The 20710-nt window shown below is 50.2% G+C and overlaps 9 protein-coding genes across 9 annotated transcripts; 5 read left to right on the top strand and 4 right to left on the bottom strand.

The window, feature by feature from the left end:
• Positions 1-450: 450 nt before the first annotated feature.
• Positions 451-1778, top strand: N7446_000959 (E1 ubiquitin-activating protein AOS1; the record flags this gene model as incomplete). Its single annotated transcript, XM_058509726.1, has 4 exons — positions 451-487; positions 536-593; positions 641-827; positions 885-1778. 4 exons carry the CDS (start codon positions 451-453, stop codon positions 1776-1778), a joined length of 1176 nt encoding a protein of 391 aa, XP_058378705.1.
• Positions 1779-2090: 312 nt separating this feature from the next.
• Positions 2091-3921, bottom strand: N7446_000958 (Ytp1 family protein; the record flags this gene model as incomplete). The annotated part of the gene is made up of 5 exons (XM_058509725.1): positions 3642-3921; positions 3516-3593; positions 2584-3414; positions 2406-2535; positions 2091-2341 (listed from the first exon to the last, which is right to left on the bottom strand). Exons 1-5 carry the CDS (start codon positions 3753-3755, stop codon positions 2091-2093), a joined length of 1404 nt encoding a protein of 467 aa, XP_058378704.1. The 5' UTR covers positions 3756-3921.
• Positions 3922-4063: 142 nt separating this feature from the next.
• N7446_000957 (SWI5/SAE3 family protein) lies at positions 4064-4516 on the top strand (the record flags this gene model as incomplete). The annotated part of the gene is made up of 3 exons (XM_058509724.1): positions 4064-4096; positions 4146-4231; positions 4357-4516. The coding sequence occupies 3 exons, from the start codon at positions 4064-4066 to the stop codon at positions 4514-4516; spliced, it is 279 nt and encodes a 92-aa protein (XP_058378703.1).
• Positions 4517-4931: 415 nt separating this feature from the next.
• Positions 4932-9019, bottom strand: mdr1 (ABC multidrug transporter Mdr1; the record flags this gene model as incomplete). Its single annotated transcript, XM_058509723.1, has 3 exons — positions 4932-5289; positions 5340-8653; positions 8699-9019. 3 exons carry the CDS (start codon positions 9017-9019, stop codon positions 4932-4934), a joined length of 3993 nt encoding a protein of 1330 aa, XP_058378702.1.
• Positions 9020-9999: 980 nt separating this feature from the next.
• On the top strand, positions 10000-10925 carry N7446_000955 (60S ribosomal protein eL39). The gene is made up of 3 exons (XM_058509722.1): positions 10000-10202; positions 10314-10414; positions 10600-10925. Exons 1-3 carry the CDS (start codon positions 10197-10199, stop codon positions 10646-10648), a joined length of 156 nt encoding a protein of 51 aa, XP_058378701.1. The 5' UTR covers positions 10000-10196; the 3' UTR covers positions 10649-10925.
• A 635-nt stretch (positions 10926-11560) lies between these two features.
• On the bottom strand, positions 11561-12291 carry skpA (SCF ubiquitin ligase subunit skpA; the record flags this gene model as incomplete). Its single annotated transcript, XM_058509721.1, has 5 exons — positions 11561-11567; positions 11622-11791; positions 11857-12024; positions 12085-12170; positions 12237-12291. 5 exons carry the CDS (start codon positions 12289-12291, stop codon positions 11561-11563), a joined length of 486 nt encoding a protein of 161 aa, XP_058378700.1.
• Positions 12292-13100: 809 nt separating this feature from the next.
• Positions 13101-14980, top strand: smp3 (glycosylphosphatidylinositol-alpha 1,2 mannosyltransferase smp3; the record flags this gene model as incomplete). Its single annotated transcript, XM_058509720.1, has 4 exons — positions 13101-13209; positions 13380-13762; positions 13813-13940; positions 14002-14980. The coding sequence occupies 4 exons, from the start codon at positions 13101-13103 to the stop codon at positions 14978-14980; spliced, it is 1599 nt and encodes a 532-aa protein (XP_058378699.1).
• Positions 14981-15762: 782 nt separating this feature from the next.
• On the bottom strand, positions 15763-17791 carry N7446_000952 (putative UV excision repair protein (RadW)). The gene is made up of 7 exons (XM_058509719.1): positions 17494-17791; positions 17398-17445; positions 17269-17344; positions 17132-17211; positions 16755-17075; positions 16243-16704; positions 15763-16195 (listed from the first exon to the last, which is right to left on the bottom strand). The coding sequence occupies exons 1-7, from the start codon at positions 17509-17511 to the stop codon at positions 16079-16081; spliced, it is 1122 nt and encodes a 373-aa protein (XP_058378698.1). The 5' UTR covers positions 17512-17791; the 3' UTR covers positions 15763-16078.
• A 1103-nt stretch (positions 17792-18894) lies between these two features.
• On the top strand, positions 18895-20055 carry N7446_000951 (uncharacterized protein; the record flags this gene model as incomplete). The annotated part of the gene is made up of 1 exon (XM_058509718.1): positions 18895-20055. One exon carries the CDS (start codon positions 18895-18897, stop codon positions 20053-20055), a length of 1161 nt encoding a protein of 386 aa, XP_058378697.1.
• Positions 20056-20710: the final 655 nt, after the last annotated feature.

Here is a 20710-nt window from a genome sequence, read left to right as displayed (position 1 = left end):
AAGGACTGGAGCACTATCTTGAGCACCTATATCTTATATCCACTATTCACCAAGCACTCAGCTATAATCCCTTCTCTGTGTAATAGCTGACCGTTAACACATGCTCTAGTATAGAATAGATCTCTGAGAAAAGCTGCATAAAATACACAGCAAACAGATATCCCAGAGGTAGGAGTAGAGTAAACACAGACACTTGTATACTTCGTGTCCCCACGCCCCCCACATTTAGCTCCCGGGTCACATGACAACCTCCCTTCCCTTCTAGTTCTCTTTCTCTTCACACCTCCACACTTACAGCTCTAAGTTCGTTGCATTGCACATTGTCTTTTGCGTTTCGTTATTTTTTTCGTCACTTTGATAACTCCGACCACCTCGAGCGGAAGTGCGGGGCAAGCTTCAAGCCAAGCCACCCGCAAGTTTTAACTCTTATCACTGCCGAACTCGCCGACCATGGCGGAGCAGGACAACATGCAGTCGATCAGCGCTGGTAAGCATGCCATTGGGTCTCACTGATCTTTGCTTACACCACTGCCAGATGAAATTGCGCTGTATGACCGACAGATCCGACTCTGGGGAGTCCAAGCCCAAGAAAAGTGAGCAACTCGTGTCGCAACAAGCCGGACAATTCTAACATGACCAGGATCCGATCAGCAAACATCCTCCTTATTTCTGTGAAAGCCCTGGCCAATGAAGTGGCCAAGAACCTCGTCCTGGCGGGCATCGGCTCGCTCACGATCCTCGACCACCAGGATGTCACGGAAGAGGATCTGGGTGCGCAGTTCTTCATTACAGAGGCGCAAAGCGAGGGAGATGTGATTGGCAAAAATGTGAGTGACTCATGTCCAACGAAAGTCACTACCACATACTGACAAGCCTGACACCAGCGCGCGCAAGTCGCAGGACCTCAGATCCACAAGATGAACCCGCGCGTGAAGCTGAACATCGACACCGAAGACGTCAAGACGAAACAACCCAACTTCTTCGCGCAATTCGATCTCACAATCGCCACCGAACAAGACTTCCTCACAAACACCACAATCAACGCTGCCTGCCGCTTGGCCAACAGACCATTCTACGCAGCCGGGCTACACGGATTCTACGGCTACGCGTTCGCAGACCTCATTAGCCATGACTTTGTGATCGAGCGCGCCAAGTCCAACGTGAACACCACGACACAGGAAACAGCAACCCGCAGCATAATCTCCACAAGCACCAAAAAAGAAAACGACAAGGCCATCGAGCTCGTCACAAAACGGGAAATCTACTCCCCTCTTATCCTCGCAAACACATCCCCTCTTCCAGAAGAATACACTCGTTTCCCCCGTCGCCGCAAGCAAGTAACCCCTCTACTCAGCTGTCTCCGTGCCCTCTGGGAATTCGAGAAACTCCTCGGCCGCCGCCCAACATTCACACACGAAGACCTGGAACTTTTCACCCGACTGTCGCGCGACAGACATCAAGAATTGAAACTAGAGCCTGTAACTCTAGAAGCTGAGTTCCTGCGAACATTCCTACAGAACCTGGGAAGCGAGTTGAGCCCCGTTGCAGCGTTCCTAGGTGGAGCCCTAGCACAGGATGTGATCAATGTTCTTTCGGCGAGGGAGCAGCCACTACAGAATATTCTGCTGTTTGATGGCGAGAAGTCCGTTGGCCCTATCTATCCTCTGCACCCGTTCTTCCCTGACCTGGGCGCTGGAGCTGAGATGGCTGCTGCTGCACCTGTTCGGAATCCGGTGACTGTTCCTGTTGATGGGGTAATCGGTCAGAATGGGCAGTAGATGGAAAGTGAGATGGATATGGAGATAGAATGCGCTTCGTTTACTGCATGGTTACGAATTTCTTTGGTTTCGCGGTTTCTGCACCCGGACTTGATCTGGGTCTTTTCATGTACGATAGACGATAACTTGAGTTTCGGTCAATAAGTTATGCCAACAATGTAGAGAAATATGTCCAATATTGCCATGATACAGAGTACACGACTATTTATTAGCTACCCAAACAGCCAAAAGGCCATCAAGCCCTATAACAAAACGCCATCCAACAGTCCAAAATGCAGACGAACTCGATCTTTTACCAGAAAGTATATGAATTCAATGACGGGACTCGTCCTTCCCAAGTTCCTCATCACTGTTCTTTCTCGGTCCAACAGAAGGACCCTCCTCATCATCAGAAATCAAACCATGAAGCTCGAAAGCCTCCGCATCTTGGATCTGCTGCGAGGCAGAGCGTGCGTGGCCGTTTGCGTTTCCGTTTAGAGAGGAGTACTTGGGACCGTCCTGGTCTGTGGACTCGGAGTTTGGCCAGGCGTGCACGGCGTAGATGTGCAGGAGGATGTTGACGACTGCGAGGTTTGGGGTTAGTGGGTGTCCACAAAGGCACTTCAGTCGGACCGGGGATAAACTTACAAAGGAAGCAGATGAAAGCGATGCTATATAGAATCAGAACGTAGGAGACGTGGGTTACTCCTGCGTTGTGGAGGAGAAGCATTTGTTCCTCTGTGGCGCCCATGAAGAGGAATCCGGAGGCGTAGAGCAGCTGTGAGAGTCAGTTATTGTTTCAAGATATCAGATTGACAGGACATACGAAGGGGGTCAGGTATTGGAAGCTGTTCGGCTCGGAGAGCGCAGGCTTATCCCTCAGCACAAATGAGATCTCAATGATACGGGTGAGACCCGCAGCCATGAGAGTATATCCAAAGATGGAGTGAATCATAGTACTGATCATCAGCTCCTGGGGATGAGCAGACATAGCATATCCTGTCATCAAGATAACAAGAGCAGGAATAAGGTTGCGCTTGGGACGGCCATTGCGGCTGCGGCTCAACCACATACCCAGCAGACCAGCACACCACCAGACAATACCCATAGTAGTATGCTGGAGGTCATTATGCACCCAAGCGGTACCCCAGCGGTGCTCAGTGAAGGTATTGACACAGCCCCAAGCAGCGATAATCAACGAATCGAAGAACTCCTGACTGCGACCCGTCTTGCGCAACCAGAACTGGCCAACGAGCAGGAGAATAGTCAAGCAAACACCATACCCAATGAATGCACTACCCATAATGAAATGAGCCAGACACTGGCCGAGGTGATCGCCACGACAGAAGCCCAGCGCGGCAATACCACCAAAGAGCATCTGCGCCCAGCTGACAACGGGCATGATCTTGCCAACGATACCGTGTGCCAACACGAAGATCCAACGGATGCGACCCTGTCCTGCTTTCTCGAGGTGCAGCTTAAGGTAAGCACCCAGAACGACTTGCACGATCAGCATGAGCATCAGCCAGTTTGCGAATGAGGCGTGGAGGTTTTTGTCGAATTGGCGGCCCTTGTGGGCGTGGCCGAGGAAGTAAGCCAAAACAGCGACGACAGTGCCGACGACCTGAACGGGAACGTGCCAGCGAGAGCGAACGATCTAGAGAGTGTGTGTTAGGACATGGTCTGATGTGAGGTAATGAAGGGGAACAGAGCATAAAATAACACCAACAGAATAACAGAATAGAATCAAGTACATACCCCGAGAACCATACCCAGCGGAAAGACAATTCCAAAAGCGAACCCCATCAGAATCATATGCGTCCATAGGATCCCATCCTGCACAAGTTAGTCGATGTCCCTCAAGTACGCGTAATGGGAACATACGATAGGATCCTTCGACACAGACTCGCCCTGCGGAACAGCCTCATGGCCGCCGTGGGCGACGGCAGCGCCGAATAGTAAGAACAGAGTCCACATGGACCGACTGAATGTATTCATGATGTGTTGGGGGGAGGTGTGAAAGGGAGAAAAGAACAGATGCGGGTATCAGGACCCAATCCGGAGCATCCGATTATGCGGGATCGGCGTGCCGCGTTGACAGGGGTTTTATATGTGGATAGGATACTTCACGATATAAACACACGGAATAGGTGAAGTATAGTTGAAGTATAAGTTACTCTGTAGTTGAGGTTGAATGAACAGAAGTCCAACCTTGGGGCGTGGGATTATTCAGCCTGGGTTATGATTGGCCCTGCACGTGGAAGTAGATGTACAACTCTCTCCCTCAACATACATGTAAGAACATCATGGATGCATCCGAAGCCAAAGAAAAGAAACTTGTATGTACCAATTCTCTGTCCAATTTTACACCTAACTAAAAAACCACAGACCTCCCTTCGCGAATCCATCGCCAACCTAGAAACCCAGCAGGCGCAACTGGAATCAGAACTAGCCTCGACAACCTCCCAACTCAAGTATGTGCTATTCCCATCCAATGGATATGAATCAAGCTATGAGATATGAGATCTGAGCTATTCGGAGCTATGATATCAAGAAGATCTATTACTGGGAACTATTCTAACTCTCCTCGCCTCTCCAGAAATGACCCCACAGCAACAGTCAAACGCCACATCCGCCTCTTACATGAATATAATGAAATCAAAGATGTCGGACAGGGATTGATGGGACTTATTGCTGAGGGCAGGGGTGTGCGACAGATTGAAGTTGAGAGGGAGTTTGGAGTTGGGGACAAGGATTGATATTGAATTGTGTTAATCTATCATTATGTTTCATGTTGTTTAGTTAAGGGCAAGGGAACTGGACTGGATGGAATCTGTTGAATGGAGAATTCATTTGTATCATTCATCTATTCCTACATCAAATGGGAAATCGCGTTTTTTTATCTTTCTCCTTTTGTCAAGAGGGATACTCCGGCTCTTGCCGCCAACGCCGGTTGATCTATCACGATAGGGGAGAGCATATCAAAAGAAAATGAGAGGGGAGGAGGTTGGGATGAGATAAAGGTGGAGAGGGGAAGGTAGAAGATACATCGAATGGAGATTGATATAGAAGATAGAGAAGGGAGAAGAGAGGCTGAAAGGGTAATAAAGTAGATAAGAGGGAGAAAAGTTTGAAGAGACAAGAAGGTAGGGATATGTGTACAACAAATCAAAATCAATGAGTCTTGCCCAGACTCTGGAGGTTGACCAACTCAAAGTAACGGCCCTTATTGCGTAGCAGCTCAGTGTGGGTACCACTCTCAACGATTTTACCCTGATCAAAGACATAGATGATATCAGCCTTTTGGATCGTGCTGAGACGGTGAGCCACAGCGATGGTAGTACGACCACGAGCAGCAGCATCCAGAGCAGCCTGGACGACCTTCTCGGACTCAGAATCCAGAGCGGAAGTGGCTTCGTCGAGGAGGAGGATCTTGGGGTTGCGGAGGAGGGCCCGGGCGATGGCTACACGCTGCTTTTGGCCGCCAGATAACATGCCACCTTTGGATCCGACGACTGTTTCGAAGCCCTCACTGGATTTGGTTAGTATTGACTGACGGTGGGATAGGATGGAGGGACTTACGGGAGAGACATGATGAAGTCGTAGATGTTGGCATCTTTGCAGGCTTTGATGAGCTCCTCTTCGGAGGGGTCCTCGTTGGGACGGCCGAGGAGGATGTTCTCCTTGATGGTGCCTTGATAGAGAGTGGGCTCCTGGCTGACCAGAGCGAGGTGGCTGCGGTAGGAGTTGACATTGAGGTCGGCGATGTTCTTATTGTCGACGTAGACACCACCGGATAGGACATCGTAGAAACGCTCGAGGAGGGCGATTGTTGTAGATTTGCCGCATCCACTGGGTCCGACCAAGGCGATGTACTGACCGGGCTTGACGCTGAGGTTGAGACCACGGAGCACAGGCTGCTCGGGACGGGAAGGGTAGCGGAAGTGGACATCCTTGAACTCGATGGTTCCCTCACAGTGCTCCAGGTTCTCGCCTTCCTCAGACCAAGTATCAATAGTCGGGCGACGCTCGAACAACTTCAGGAACTCGGCAGCGGCGTTCTTGGCCTTGCCCATGTCCGGACTGAAGGAGAAAACTGTTCCGGCGGATTGCGCACCGAACAGAATCTCACTGAAACAGACAAAGAACGTGAATATACTGTACTCGTGCTTGCCGAGCAGGGTTCCTCCGTACCAGAAGCCAAGGGCAACACAGAAGAAGACCAGGGCCTGGGACGCGGCGTACAAGGACGAGGATTTAATGACGGAGATCAAGCTGGCACGGCCCTGTAAATCGAGCTGACCATGGTACACCGACCACACATCATTTTCGCGAGTGAGGGAAGCAACAGTGCGGATAGCGGAAGTGGCCTCGCAAGCATAGCTGGCAGATCCTTCATAGGCAGCCTTGGACCGAGACTGGAAGGCCGCGAGCATGTAGAACCGGTAGAAACCACAGCCCAGGAGAACCGGAACGACCGAGATACAAACAAGAGCAAGCTTCCAACCAAAGGACAGCGAGATCACAATGGCAGCAATAAGAGTGGTAGACGTCATCAGAATTGTTCCGAGGGTCTGACCACTGATGCCAGACAAGTGCTTGGTCTCGGTGGATAGGAAGGAAGTCAAAGCACCGGTGCTGTTCTCCTCGCGATCGAAGAAGTTGATATCCTGACGGAGCATAGTGCGGAAAGCCTGGCTACGGGCCTTGCGAATCAATCGCTCAGAGCTAAAAGCGAAGGCAATACCGTGGACTGAGAAGGTGATGAACTGAACGATACCAACAACCAAGAACATCAGGGACCAGAAGTTGGCCTCCGAGCGCAACTTGGCATACTGAGACGCTGGGTAAGACAACGCACTGATGGCCTTGGCGTACAAGAAAGCCTGAGTAGGTTGACCACCACCGGCAAGGATGGAGAAGCACAGACCGATTATCATGTACTTCCACTCTTCCTTGTTGAAGGAGGCGATGAATTTGATCAGAGTCCAGAGCGAGTACTTGTGGTGGCCTCCTTCAGCAGGACGCTTAGAAAGGACGACGCTGGATACAGACTTGCGAGAATCGAGGCGACGCATGTCCGCCTCAAAGGCCACAGCCTCCTCCTTGAGCATCGCCGAAGAACCACTAGCAACAGACTTGACCCGAGCGATGTGCGCCTTGTTCATATTTTCAGCGCTGTCCTCGTCCTCGGAATCATCCAAAGCATCGGCATCCTTCTCCTCGTTAATGCGCTGAGCTTCGACGAGCTTGTAGTAAGGACCATCACGTTCGGTCAGGTCATCGTGAGTACCTTGCTCGACGATGGATCCGTTGACAAAGACAACAATGTTGTGGGCGGTCTTGATAGTAGACAGACGATGGGCAATCACGATGGTAGTGCGACCTTCGGCAGCACGGTCAAGCGCTGCCTGGACGACACCTTCAGACTTGGTATCGAGAGCGGAAGTGGCTTCATCGAGGAGGAGGATTTTAGGGTCGGAGACGATAGCACGGGCAATGGCGATACGTTGCTTCTGGCCACCAGACAGCAAGAATCCACGCTGACCCACATTTGTCTCATAGCCTTCCGGAAGGATATTGATGAACTCGTGGGCGTTGGCCATCTTGGCAGCATTCTCGATCAGTTCCTTAATCTTCTCCTCAGATTCGTACTCGAAACGGGTTCCAATGAGACCGTGGCGGATGTTCTGGTAGATAGTGGTACCGAAGAGGATAGGCTCCTGACTAACCAGCGAGACCTGCTGGCGCAACCAGCGCAGGTTGAGAGTCTGGATATCGTGTCCATCCAAGAAGATCTGGCCACCGACAGGCAGGTAGAAGCGCTCAACGAGACCAACGACGGTACTCTTGCCAGAGCCCGAGGGACCAACCAAGGCAGTGGTCTTTCCGGCAGGCATAGTGAGCGAGACATTCTCCATGATAGTAACTTCAGGGCGCGAAGGATAGATGTGCTTCACATCACGGAACTCGATGTGACCATCCACGTGGTCAAGAATGATGCCTTCATCCGAAGTAGGGTCCAGCGGGGATTGGCGGTCGATAGTCGCAAAGATTTTAGCAGCAGCGGCCACAGCATTGGTAAAAGCCTGGCCGTTCGGGCTTACGTTGCCCAAGCTGAAAGAACCGATAAGAATAGCCATCAGGATAGTCAAAACGTGGCCGACATCAACCTTGCCGTCAACCAGGAATCGAGAGCCCATCCAGAATCCAAGACCGTAGTTCAAGAACATGATTCCAAACATACCGCCGACCATCACTCCGAGAGCCATCTGCAGACGCATGCCCCAGCGCTCCGCTTGCGCCAAGTGCACCTCGTACTGCTTGGCCAGCTTGTCTTGGGTACCGAATGCAGTTGCATTGCGAATTGAACTGATGACCTCTTCCGCCACCGTGCCACCGGCCCCATAGCTCTCTAGGGAGAGCTTGCTGAACTTGACGATGAAGGTGGATCCACCCCCCATGATCAGCACGAGGGCGACGATCGTCGAGGTACAAATACCAGCCAGCGGAGCATACTTGACATAAGCGACGATAAAGGCAGTAACGAAAGTAGCAATGGCAGTGAGGGTCAATCCGACCTTTTCGGAGACACCATCTTGGATGAGGTTGGTGTCGGCGGTGATGCGGGTGGTGACCTCACCAGCACCCAATTTGTCAAAATAGGCGATGTTCTGGCGCAGGATAGCTTCAAGGTAGTTCTCACGAATCTTCTGGGTGACATGTTCACCAGTGTAGATGAATCCGATAGTGCTGATGTAGACAGTGACAAACTCGCCAATGCCGAGGTAGACAAAGTACAAGACGTTGCGAGTGAGCGCGTGGTAGAATTGCTCATAGGGAATTGTGCCGTAAGTGATCTTTGTGAAATCGTTTGCCAAGGATCCGAATAGAATCTGGGGTTGTTAGCTACGTCTCCATCATGCGACGAGTATACTCACAGTGAATAGAGGCAGGGCAGCTCCGGCGGCAATAGCACAAAGGGCGCTAACCACGATAATGAGGATATCCATGTGGGATGCATATCGATAGAGGCCGAAAAAAGAGATCTTGACTGGAGGCGCATCCAACTGTCGCTTCAAGATGTCTTTCTCGTGGGCTGGTAGGTGGGCATAGAGCGCATCGTCATCGTTCAATACCGAAGTCGTCGTCTCCTTTTCTTTTGCCAGAGTTGAAGCTGAACTCGAAACAGGCTTCTCGTTAGGTTGAGACTCCTCCGCCACCTTCTCCACGGCGGTTACGCCCTCTTCGGGCTGTTGCATGGTGAATGTATGCCGAGTAGTCTTAGTCCATGAAAGAGTGCTGTAGATGGGACTGCGGAGTCTACCGCGATAACTCGATAAGGGAGGAGAATTAAAAATTAAAGTAGTAAAGATTAACAGGCATAATAAGTCATATAAGGAGATATAAGGAGTAGTTAAATGTTAAATGGGACCTCAAATGTCTTAATATCTTAAATTTTGCCGTCGGTGGGCCGGAGACTGCTGACTCCGGCTTCTTTATGCAACTCCTTTTGTTCCCCGACTATTGGGATTGGACATTATATTACCCTCGCTTTGTCAGGTTGTAGCCTAATTATTGAGAACGGGAATCTGAACATTTCTAACTCCGCGTTCAGATTTCATTCCCCCTTTAAAACTCTGAACTCCGAACTCCTGGACTCGAATGAAAGTATGAAACTACAAGCCTTGAAACACCTGTGGATACAATACATGTTGTTATCCAGGCTGAAATCATTGGACAACTCTTCGGAATACGGGGCCGAATACGACAGTGATAAGCGTCAACTTCTTTCGACCGAATTTTCGTCCTGACCCGAGTTATAAAACATCGCTTACGTCCGTTCGCCGTAAACGATAGCTTCGAACCGAAATCAGGACTCGAATAGTCCGTGATCCACCAGTAATGTGGCAGCGATTCGGGGTATTTCTGTAGTTGCGAGTGGACCGTCTGGAACATTCGCCCGTGCGTATGCCACCATTTATGCCTGGAGGTCGGCTATTTTTTGGTCCGATTGCCGCTCTACATACCTGATTGGGGTAGAGGGAACTAGCAAATTACACGTCGAGTCTGATTTTTGAACTGTATCTGAGATAATGACTGTGAATGACGCGATATGACTCACTGCATGTCCAGTCACCGCATTTTAGCACAGTGGCAAATCCTAGTAAAGCCATGATACTGTACGGAGAGAGACCAATGCGAAAGTGACAGGTGAACATGTGGACACGTGCATATATGGCCTGAGGCAGATATGGATTTTCCGGATTCTGGTTTCTGCCTTGCTGCCTTGTGGCCCACTTTCTCAGGCTGGAACTCACATCACCTGACCCAACCGAAGCGAAGCCAAGCCCTGCCGCACACAAACCATCCACACCCGAAGGTCGACAACTTCATCCGTCCATCCAACAAGCTCGCCGTCGCGATCAACACTTCAAGATGCCGGTATGTACCAGCCTATACCCGTTACCCGTCATATTGAATTACTCGCCATCGTCCCTCTCCTCGTCAAAAAAGGATTTTCAGAACGTGTCCTAATTCTTTTTTTCCCTACAGAGCCACAAGACTTTCCGCACCAAGCAAAAGCTTGCCAAAGCTCAGCGCCAGAACCGTCCCATCCCCCAGTGGATCCGTCTGCGTACCGGCAACACCATCAGGTAAATCGCTCGAATCTATCCATACCAAAATCCAATCCAATCCAGTCCGGGCCGTGGGGAGTGAATGGGAAGGAAGGAGAGGGAATACCACGCCATCAACCCATCGACCCATCACGAAGCACCATCCCGGGAGGAAGGACTACAAGCACAAAGAAATAGTCAGAACAATAGCTGACAACTCACAGATACAACGCCAAGCGACGACACTGGCGCAAGTCGACCCTGAAGGTCTAAATTCTCCTCGGAGAATCACCCCACCTTCCGTGCAGCCATCCGATATCCCGTCTCGCGATGTCTTATGTGTGTTTTGATCGGGGGTTGGAAATCAACGGGTTCTACATTACGGTGTAGAGTCGTCCAACCTCTTATGACGTGACGCCCGCACCGAATATCAATATTTTCGAAAAACCCATGCGCCGACCGGACTTGAGAGCGCTAGTGGATGTGGAACTACTTTCAAGTCTTTTGCAACAATTACATTTTTTCAAAATACATCTCCGGGGGTGGCCGGCCAATCTTACTCTTCATTCTTCGTTTTTTTCTCCATGGGTTCCGAATGGAGAGATTGATGTGCTTGGGTTCTACTTGTATGTGAACTTGAGTGGCCCGGATTTGATTGCATTGCGCGCGTGTGTGTCTGGTTGATCGTCTCTTTGCTGGGGGCGGGCTTGTAGGACGGCGCGGGGGAGGATTTCTTTTTTGATACAAAAATTTCATGGTCGAATTGAATGTCCTTTGCCTTGCATCTTATCTGTAGGTGACCGAGTCACCCATGTCAGTTGCTTCCAAGGTTCCAACTGTTTATGTACTCCGTAAGAGCCTCGGCATATACATCTGGGCACTTTGCAGGCAACAGCTTAGTGGCAGTCGTCATAGCGGATATGCGATATGCCCAAGCTCAGTAATTACCCCGCTAGCGGCAATATCTAGTCGCCACACTCCGATAGTACAGTTCTACTCAGTTAAAGACGTTGCAAGCATGTCCCATTGACATCCAGTCTACTTAGATGTCTTTTCAAGAAGTAAAAGCAAAAAACGCCCGATCAAGCAATAGCCCGCTCTTGATTTGCAACCCAAAATCGTGTTATGGCGAGCGCGCAGGGATATCCATTTCCATATTCAGCAAAAGAAGGTTAAGCCACCCATTTACCGACTGCGAGAGTCAACAGTTAGCAAATATCTCCCATGGATTCAGAGCAAGACTTACTCCTCAGCCCACTCGTTCTCACGGCGGATCTGGTCCTCCTCCTCGGGGGTGAAGTCGTTCTGGATGTTGAAGGTCTTGCGGATCTCCTCGGGGGACTTGCCCTTGATCATGTTGGCGACGGTCTTGCAGCCAACGTCGAGGAGGGCCTTGATGTCGAGGTAGTTGGCAGCCTGTGGCAGTCAGTACATGTCCAGACAGTTGAGTCTTAATAACAATGACGTAGACGTAAACGTACGAGGATGATCTCAAACAGCATCTCCTGGTCAACCTGCATAAATTTCTGGTCCCACTCATCGATATCGGTGGTCTTGCGACGGTTGTCGTCGTCATCGTTGGCGCTGGCGGGGTCGTTCTTGTGCTGCTCGCACCAGGCGATCACCTTCTTAAGGACGGCCTCGTTAACCTAGCGAAGGAATGTCAGTGTATTGCTCTGGATCGTATGGGAGGTAGGGTGATGTCTCACGTTGGGGATGGGGATGGCCTCGCCGGAGTCACCAAGATCCTCGAGCATGTTCTTGATGAGGACGGAGCGCTCAGCGACGGCGCGGTCTGTTGAAAGGTCAGTTATCATCTTGCGATAGGCAGTTTCAGACTTGACTCAGATGTTCGACTTACCGACGGTGATGTCGACTTCATCGGAGCTGGTGAGAGTGATGGTTCCGGAAGACATTTTGGCGTTGTGATAATGACTCTGAAGTCGTTTTGGTGAGCCGTGTGAAAGGAGATCAAGCGGTGTAGTGACTTCCAAAAGAGAAGTATTAAAACCAGAGACAATAAGCTGTGTGAAGAGAAGTAAAACAGTGAAAGTTGGAGTGTCAAGATGAGCGGGACGTTCACGTTATGAAGTTTGGTTACTAAGAGGCTTGGCCCCCACGTCGTCCTGACGCTTTGTACTTGTCTCTTTCTCTCTTTAAGCCTAGAATGTCTGAATGGCTGCCTAGTTTGACTCGCATTGACTTGTTGCGTTGAATCTCCGAGTGTCTTTATTCTTTTATTCTTTTATTTCACTATTCTTCTACGGTATTCGACCTATGAATAAGTTGCAAACAGTACGCCACTCTGACGGCCGGATTCGTTCTAGTAAAGAACAGATCATCCTTGGGCCCAGGGGAATTTCTAGGCTTCCTAGGCTTCTTTAGGAAGTTTGGGAGGTGGAACTATATAACATTTATACAGAGTCATATCGCTACAATGCTAAATACTGCCTTGACCATGTGTACCCCTAACTTGACCTATCCAAAACTAGAATATGCTAGCAGTTATACGAGTAGTTATAGTATAGCAATTACAGTGTACAGTAGAGCACATAAGCTGCAAATTAGACAGCCCTGGAGGGCTGATAGGGGTTAACCACTTAAGCATCAACCTGTGATATCATTGCCTCCGCTACGCGTTGCTTTTCCCCCTTCCACTCCTTTTCAGCTCCATTTCCTTTGATATTTTAATTCATTCTAATGATGTCCCTGGATTCCTCAAACAATGTGGAGAAGAACCTACTTATTGTTACTCGTGATTCGCGTCTACTTTGCGCTCTCGCCCAGCTATCTCCATCCAGATGAGAATTTCCAAGGCCCAGAGGTTTTCGCAGGTATGTCCAGTTGCCCAGTTCACGCCCAATTCCTGGCTTTAATGCGACGCACTTTTCTATTGCGCTTTCTATACGCGTTCCGCTCCTCGAAATGGCCGAACGCGATTCGCAACACCCGCGCTCCCCTATACGAGGGAAAAAAAAACACTGACCAGATCGCCCCAAATTAGGTCGCATATTCTCATACCCGTCGAAACTACCATGGGAGTTCACAGTGGAATACCCCATTCGCAGCATCTTCCCATTATGGGCGACTTACGAGCTGCCGATGAGCCTGTTGAAATGGTTCTATACCGAGATCGGGTCCGGCAGCCCACCACCACAACTGGTCTACTATGCGCTGCGCGGAGGAATGTTCCTATTGAGCTTTGTGCTGGAAGACTGGGCGATCTATGAGCTAGTGCCCTCTCCGCGGCATCGGCGCGCGACGGTGGTGCTGGTGGCCTCGTCGTATGTCACCTGGACATATCAGACGCACACCTTCTCCAACTCCCTCGAGACCCTGTTGGTTGCCTGGGGGTTGGTTTTGATTCGGCGCATTGTCGAGAATAAGGTAAAGATAGCACAGACCTAATGCAGGCTCTTGCGCTGACTTTTATACAGAAGCGCGCCTCCTTCTTCGCCCATGTTGTGCTCGCCTTCATCGCCGTCGTGGGCGTCTTCAACCGCATCACCTTCCCGGCTTTCCTCATAGTCCCGGGCCTGCAATTGCTGCCTCACTTCCAGCGCAAGTACGTACTCCAAGTCCTCAGCTGAAGCCCGCTCAGACTGACACGTAACTGACACGTCCAGACCAACCTCCCTTCTCGCCTTCCTCGCCTCCGGCCTCCTCTTCGCGACAATAGCAGTCTTCACAGACACCGTCTTCTACCGGCCAACAGCAACCCTCCTCTCAGCTCTCCGGTACCCAATAATAACACCGCTAAACAACCTCCTCTACAACACCGATACCGCAAACCTAGCAGTCCATGGCCTACACCCACACCACCAACACTTCACAGCAAACCTGCTCCAACTCCTCGGTCCAGCCTACATAGCAATGATAGTCTCCCTCTTCAGCTATCCGCTCGTGCCATCCTGGATGCGCAACGTGCGCGCCCTCTCCGCCCTCTCAGCAACAATGCTCCTCTCCCTCTTCCCCCACCAAGAACCACGCTTCCTCCTCCCCTGCGTCCCCCTCCTCCTAAGCTGCGTGCGCATGCGCCGCTCCCGCCTCCTCCTCGCAATCTGGGTCCTCTTCAACGCAGCAATGGGCTTCCTAATGGGCGTCTACCACCAAGGCGGCGTGGTCCCCACCCAGCTAGCAATGCGCGGCATCGTCTCAGCCAGTACAGGCCCATACATACCCGACGCAACAGTCTTCTGGTGGAAAACCTACTCCCCACCATTATGGCTCCTGGGCACGGGCACGGACACAGATGGAAACAACGCAACAGAAATCCTCACGCAGGATCTAATGGGAATACCAGGCCTGGAAATGATCCAACACCTCGACGCAGCAGTACCAAGCTGCTCCTCCTCTTCCCCTTCATCAATCTTCCTCGTCGCACCTACATCAGCCGAGTTCCTAGATGCATACGCCCTCTCCGCGTCTGCGTCTACACCTGCAGACCAATCTCCGGATATAAAACTCCACCCATTATGGTCCTACCGGCAACATCTCAACCTAGATGATCTCGACTTCGCGGAAGACGGGATCCTCCCTACTCTAAAGCGGGTTATTGGACGTCGGGGATTGGGCGTTTGGGCTGTGCATCGATCTTGCAAATAGTCAAGCAGTGCAGTACAGCTATACATTTCCCATCTCCCTGGTTTGGAATGGTATGTTGATTTGCATGTGGATTTCGCTATTTCGGTTGTCTATGTTAATTTCTACTTTCTATTCTTTTCCCTTTTTTTTTCTCATATCTCATATATTTTGCATGTGTCGGGATGGCTGGATACAAGATACCTTTTTGCATGGCCTTTTGGGTAGGCGTGATTGAATTGAATTGAATTGTTACAATCTCTATACTGTACTTCATTGGTGATTGTATATCTTAGTGTAGAGCTTATACATTGGCATTTGCACATATAAATGATCCCTATCAAATAGCCCAGTTTGGGTTCTGGTCAGCTGGAACTGAATCGAAGCTTCTGGTGTGGGGGATCTGGTGACTATACTTCCACTTGTGACTTGAAAGGGAATGGAAGGGGGAGAGATTGTACGACCTACCTTTGTGTAACTCAGTGTAGATCTTTGTAGCTAGTAGATTATGTCTGCATTTATATCATAGAGGGTACTCCCGTTTTACTGGTTATGTATCTGATGTGGTGGTATTATGGAAGTGGAGATATATACTTTCCGATCCATGTACTTCCCCGGGTACTTCGACACCGGTCATCTGTATCTTTTGTATTTGGGTTTATGCAGAATGTATATATAGCTACGCATGACCGTACTAAAAGTTATGATATATCCTATGACCGATCTACAAGACATCGGGGTCAGATCGACACTCATCTACTATTGGCCCTACGCTATTGATCTACATTCTACACTAGTTTAGCAAATCTTAATCAGCCAACAAGTCCCATTGACCCATTAGTTAGATACATGACAGTCGTGACGGGAGTCGGAGTCGAAGTCGGAGGGAAACAGGAGAATGCAAGAAAGCCAAGTCCACAAGTGAGGAACAAGACGCCAGGCTGAGTACTGATTCTGATTCTGATCTGATTCTGGTTCATATTCATGGGAAAGGGGGAGAGACAGGGGAATCAAAGCAGCATGCTTGGAGGTATTCATCAAGAACATAACGGAGGAGAGGAGGACGTATCGGGAGGAGAAAAAGCAAGCAGACGTTTCTTTTAAAAGGCAAGAAAATCAAATTTACTCCTCATCCTCGTCCGGTTGGTCGAAGAGGAAGTTGGCGGCCAACTCTTCGTTCTTGTCGCAGGCGAAATAGGCCTGGATGACGTGGTCCCGAGGGAAGCCCAGACGGCACAACTGGGGTAGGTTAGAAATGTATCAAATGTCATGGAGAGGAGACATACTCGTTCAATGGCATCCCGCTCTTCCTCCGTAACCGAAATGGCCTGCGCACCAGGCGGCAAAGATCCCTCCTCTTCGTCAATATCCTCACCGAGAAGCTGAAGGAACTGATCGGAGTTCTGTCCGATGAGAGACGCAATTTGGGGATTCCCGGCAGCGACCTGTTGCAGGATAGGCTCAAGCATGTGGGGTTGCTGCTGGACGAGCTGACGGAGCTGTTGGAAGTGGGGATTGCTGCGGAGGAACTCCAGGCTTGCAGCGTCACCACCAGCCCCAGCACCAGCACCAGCCCCAGCACCGCGAGCACCACGGCCACCACCTTCACCGGCCTGAGCGGCGGCTTCAAACAGGTTAAGAGGCTCTTCGCCGCCGGAAGGAGCAGGGGCATCAGCAGCAGGAGCCGGTGCTGCCGCTTCTTGCTGTTGTTGCTGCTGCTGCTGTTCCTGGATGTTATCGGGGATACCCTGTGGCATGATTAGTGAAGAAATTGTATAACCTCGAACGAGAATCTCACAGTCAAGAGGTATTCAATGGCACGGTCAGGGTTGAAGAATGCAGCGCGCATGGCACGGTCGATATCGCTTCGTGCGAAACCCATAGCCTCCATCTGAGCAACTGCGCCCTCGGCAGCAGAACCCATGGCGAGAGCAGAGGGATCTCCAAAGGCGGGTCCACTGGACTGTGTCGCACTGGCCGGAGTAGGGGTAGCGGGAACAGCTGGGGCAGCGGTAGAGGAAGCCTGAGGAGCGGGAGGAGCAGCTGGGGTCGACGCAGGAGCTCGGGCAGCGGGAGTCGAGGGGGGTTTAGGCTGGGAGGAAGCAGGGGCGGCCTTGGGCTGTGATGATATTGTCAGTTTGAGCCAGTGAAGCAAAGAAAATGTCGATTTCATACCTTCGAAGGCAAGCAAACTAGGAAATCCTTTTCTTGGATGTTGTAGGATTCGACCGTCTTATCATCTTGAAGGATTTTTCCTACAGGGAGAAGAATAGTTAGGCACTGCTGAATCGATTTGGAAAGAAGGTACATACCGGAGTAGATGACCTTCATACGCTCAGCCTCATATTCGCCCTTCTCCTGGGCGATCTTGGCCTTGACCTCGCGAACCTAGACGGGTAAATCAGCCCTATAATGATAAGCCTGTTGGAAAGATGACATACAGTCTCAGAAGGTTCGACATCGATGACGAACTTCTCCTGCTTCAGGTCCTGTCGAGATTGTCAGCGATGGTTAGGTGGGGAACCCAGAGCACGTACCTTGAAGGTGAGCTTCATTTTGCCGCCGCAGAGGAAGAGGATAGAAAAGAGCGGGGGGTAAGATCACAGATCCGAGATGGGAGAGAGAGAAAATCGAGATTTGTGGATCTTCCAAGCGATGAAGTCGAAGAAAGAAAAGAGTGAGGGGACCAGAGTGACGATGATGCAAAGTGCGGGTAGAACATCTGACCGCCTTCACAGTATACCTCCCACCTACGTTCCTACCTTCTACCTTTTTCTTTTACCTAGGCAATGATATTGTTTGTGTTTGTGTCCAGAGGCACTCGAGCCGTGCCTTATACATGGAATACCCCTGCAGGGTGAGGTCCATGGTGATTCGATCTCAACTGGATTGCCTGTTGGCAGCATGGGCAGCCTGAACAACATTCAAGACAAGCGCGAATCAGAGCCAATTGATAGGTCGAAGATATCAATTTATGTCCTGATCAAACTGGATCGATTTTTCAAAGCACATAACCCTTTCTTCTGGGGCTGACCGAGGTACATACCTATAGGAAGCGCCATTGCCTTCGAAATACATACATTAGCACGGACATACCAATGTACCCACACCTGCGCAGAGGTGGACAAGAATATTGATTACATATGAGAAATGCATAAATTGCAGTGACAAATTATCACAGTGGATTTCCCCAGACTCGGAATAGGTTGCAGATCCGCGAACCTGGATACGACTTCCTGCAGGACAGACTAGGATTTCCCGTCTGTCGGTTATGGAGATATCTGAGCATCTCGATCTATAAACTTCGCTTGAAAGCTCGAATAAAATGATGTTAGCCTAGCCGAAGATCAGAGGAGCGGGGGTTTTTACTCGCGAGAGCGATGCGATATATCACATTTGGGACGCACTATTGAGATCGAGGATCCGCCCTCACCAGAACATCGGAATGATCCACAGTCTGATGGATCAGATGAATAGCGTCTCTTGCGAGATAGTCTGCACTATTGAATTTGAATATTCAGGGTCCAGGCCTCCCAAATACCCCAGAGTCTCAGCCTATATACTTCCATTGACTACAGGTCATTTTCCACTACCCAGGAACATCATGCAAAGACCACAAATCTCTTCCGCGCCCAATAGATTTGATTTTCGATCGAGTCTTATTTGCAGACTCTAACCACCATGTCGGGTTGATATATCAGATCCTAGCAGAAGTGATATGTTCAGACGGACTGCTTCCCCGATATACTTTGAAGCCACGCTGAGATGCGTCCCGTCCCGTGTGCGAACTTTGCGCGTGGATGCGAACATATATCAGACCGACGTCCCCCTTGAGGTGAAGTGCATACTCCTTACACTCATTGTGCTTTGGTGAACGTTTTGGCATTCTGCCAACGTTGACACTCCACATTCTTTACAGTCTATACATTCATTCCACCATGTCTACGGTTCTACCTTATACACTGGCGGGAGCCTCATTACTTTCAACACTCATTGTTACAATCCTCAATGGTATTTCTTTTGCAACTTCAAAAGCCTTATCCGACCTGGCCCCACTCATCCTGAGTGCAACCAGCTGCCTGGCTTTGGTTATGCTCAGTGTGCTCCACCACAAAGACATCCAGGGCCGTCTACAATGGACCTGCATCACCGGCGGATATCTACTTATTGCCTCCGCAATTTCTGCTGGAGCAATGACATCGAGTCCCCAAGCCTCCGTGTTCGTCACCCGCGCTGTATTCTGGGCCTTTGCAGTCTTCGCCCAAGGTCTATACTGCGGATTTATTTCTATGCCTCTGTTCCAAGAAAGACAGAACCCCGAGTGGCCCCGTTCATACCCCGAGGAACTCAAGTCTATCCCTCAGAGTCCTCAACTTCTTCCATCACCACCACGTGTATGTGATCTGTCAGAACTATTCGAGCCAAAGCGTTCCTCCCTGCGCAAGTTCCCCCGTCGCTCCAATCGCTTCTCAGACGCAACACTCTGCCAAAGCACCAAAGAAGCCAAGCGTGCGTCAATCGACAGTTCATCAACAAGATCCACCCCAACCCACTCTCCAACAACAGACAAAGCACCGTTTGAACCCAATCACTCCCTCCCTCTCCGAGGCAACAACAGCATCCGTAGCATGCCCAGTCTCCGCCGCAACCCACCAACCCATCTCTCGTTAGACAGCCTAGTCCAACGCTCCCCAACAGCCTCGACTCTCCACCTCGACTCACCAACCCTATCAACTTTCAGCACCCCGACTTTAACACCAGCCTCGACCTCGACACATTCTACCTGGGAATACAACCCATTCCAAGATACAAACATCCACCCTCTCTTCCGCTCCACCAGCCCATGCCCTTCACCCACCACCGCCCCCGGCACAATGCTCAAAGCCTCCCCATCTGCCGGTCAGACCCTCACCAAGGGGACGATTACGCGCATGCGCTCGGCTCGGTCTTTACGCGAGCAGAGTATTCGTGCCACTTCACCTATGCCGGGTGTCGAATTGGACGAGTTGCCGCGGGTGAGGAAGGACCCGGCTCGAGGGAGCTTTACCACTACTCAATCCGAGAGATATGAACTGAACGAATCCCCTTACGAAAAGTGAATGGGTTAATCTGGGTGGATTGGTTTGATTTACTTGACTTGACTCTAACTGAACGACTTGTATGTTTTTTCGTGCATATTTTGTGCGTGTTTTGTGTTTTGGTTGTGTTTAGTTCTGCGTGTATATGAAGGAATAACGTACAAATGAACATGGTGATTGGATAGGATATACATTGTCATCTCCAAATGAAATTCCGGTTTTGTATGAGGCCCACTATGCGGACAAAAGTGCCGAACCTCCCGAGTTTCCTAATGCAGACACATAGAGTGCGATCACAAAAGCGAAGAAACCCAAAGGTAAAAGAGAAGAAAATACGGAGTAGTACTCCATACAGATGAAATGGTAGATTGGCTACCCCCTTTAAGCAGGATTCCATCATACAGCATCGAGTAGCCAATCGTATTCGCCGTAAATCATCTCCCTGGATTATCCGGTGGGTCGACTGGCGGTGGACAACTATTTTTTCCGAGTACAGGAGGAGAGAGTAGAGAGTAGAAAGGTAAGTGATAGTATATTAAAACAGAATAGTACAATATAGTATAGTACTAAATAAGTTATATGACTCTCGGCATAGAGAAGAATGTGTGGCTGGGATCGAAGTTACTGTACACGTAGGCCTCGAGACAGGTCCGTGTAACTTGATCAAGGCGTAGTT

This window comes from Penicillium canescens, assembly GCF_028828765.1.
Source record: "Penicillium canescens strain IBT 15451 chromosome Unknown utg000001l_segment0_segment0, whole genome shotgun sequence".
NCBI lineage: Eukaryota > Fungi > Ascomycota > Eurotiomycetes > Eurotiales > Aspergillaceae > Penicillium > Penicillium canescens.
Note: the sequence above shows the minus strand (reverse complement) of the source record. Positions and strands in the feature narration are given on the sequence as shown.

Bases quoted from the DNA above. Each gene is read 5' to 3' on its own strand.
- N7446_000955 (XM_058509722.1), top strand. The intron at 10,415-10,599 runs GTAAATCGCTCG...GACAACTCACAG, and splicing joins CGTACCGGCAACACCATCAG to ATACAACGCCAAGCGACGAC.
- N7446_000952 (XM_058509719.1), bottom strand. The intron at 17,345-17,397 runs GTATGTCATCTT...TTACCCGTCTAG, and splicing joins ATGTCGAACCTTCTGAGACT to GTTCGCGAGGTCAAGGCCAA. The intron at 17,212-17,268 runs GTATGTACCTTC...TTCTCCCTGTAG, and splicing joins TATGAAGGTCATCTACTCCG to GAAAAATCCTTCAAGATGAT.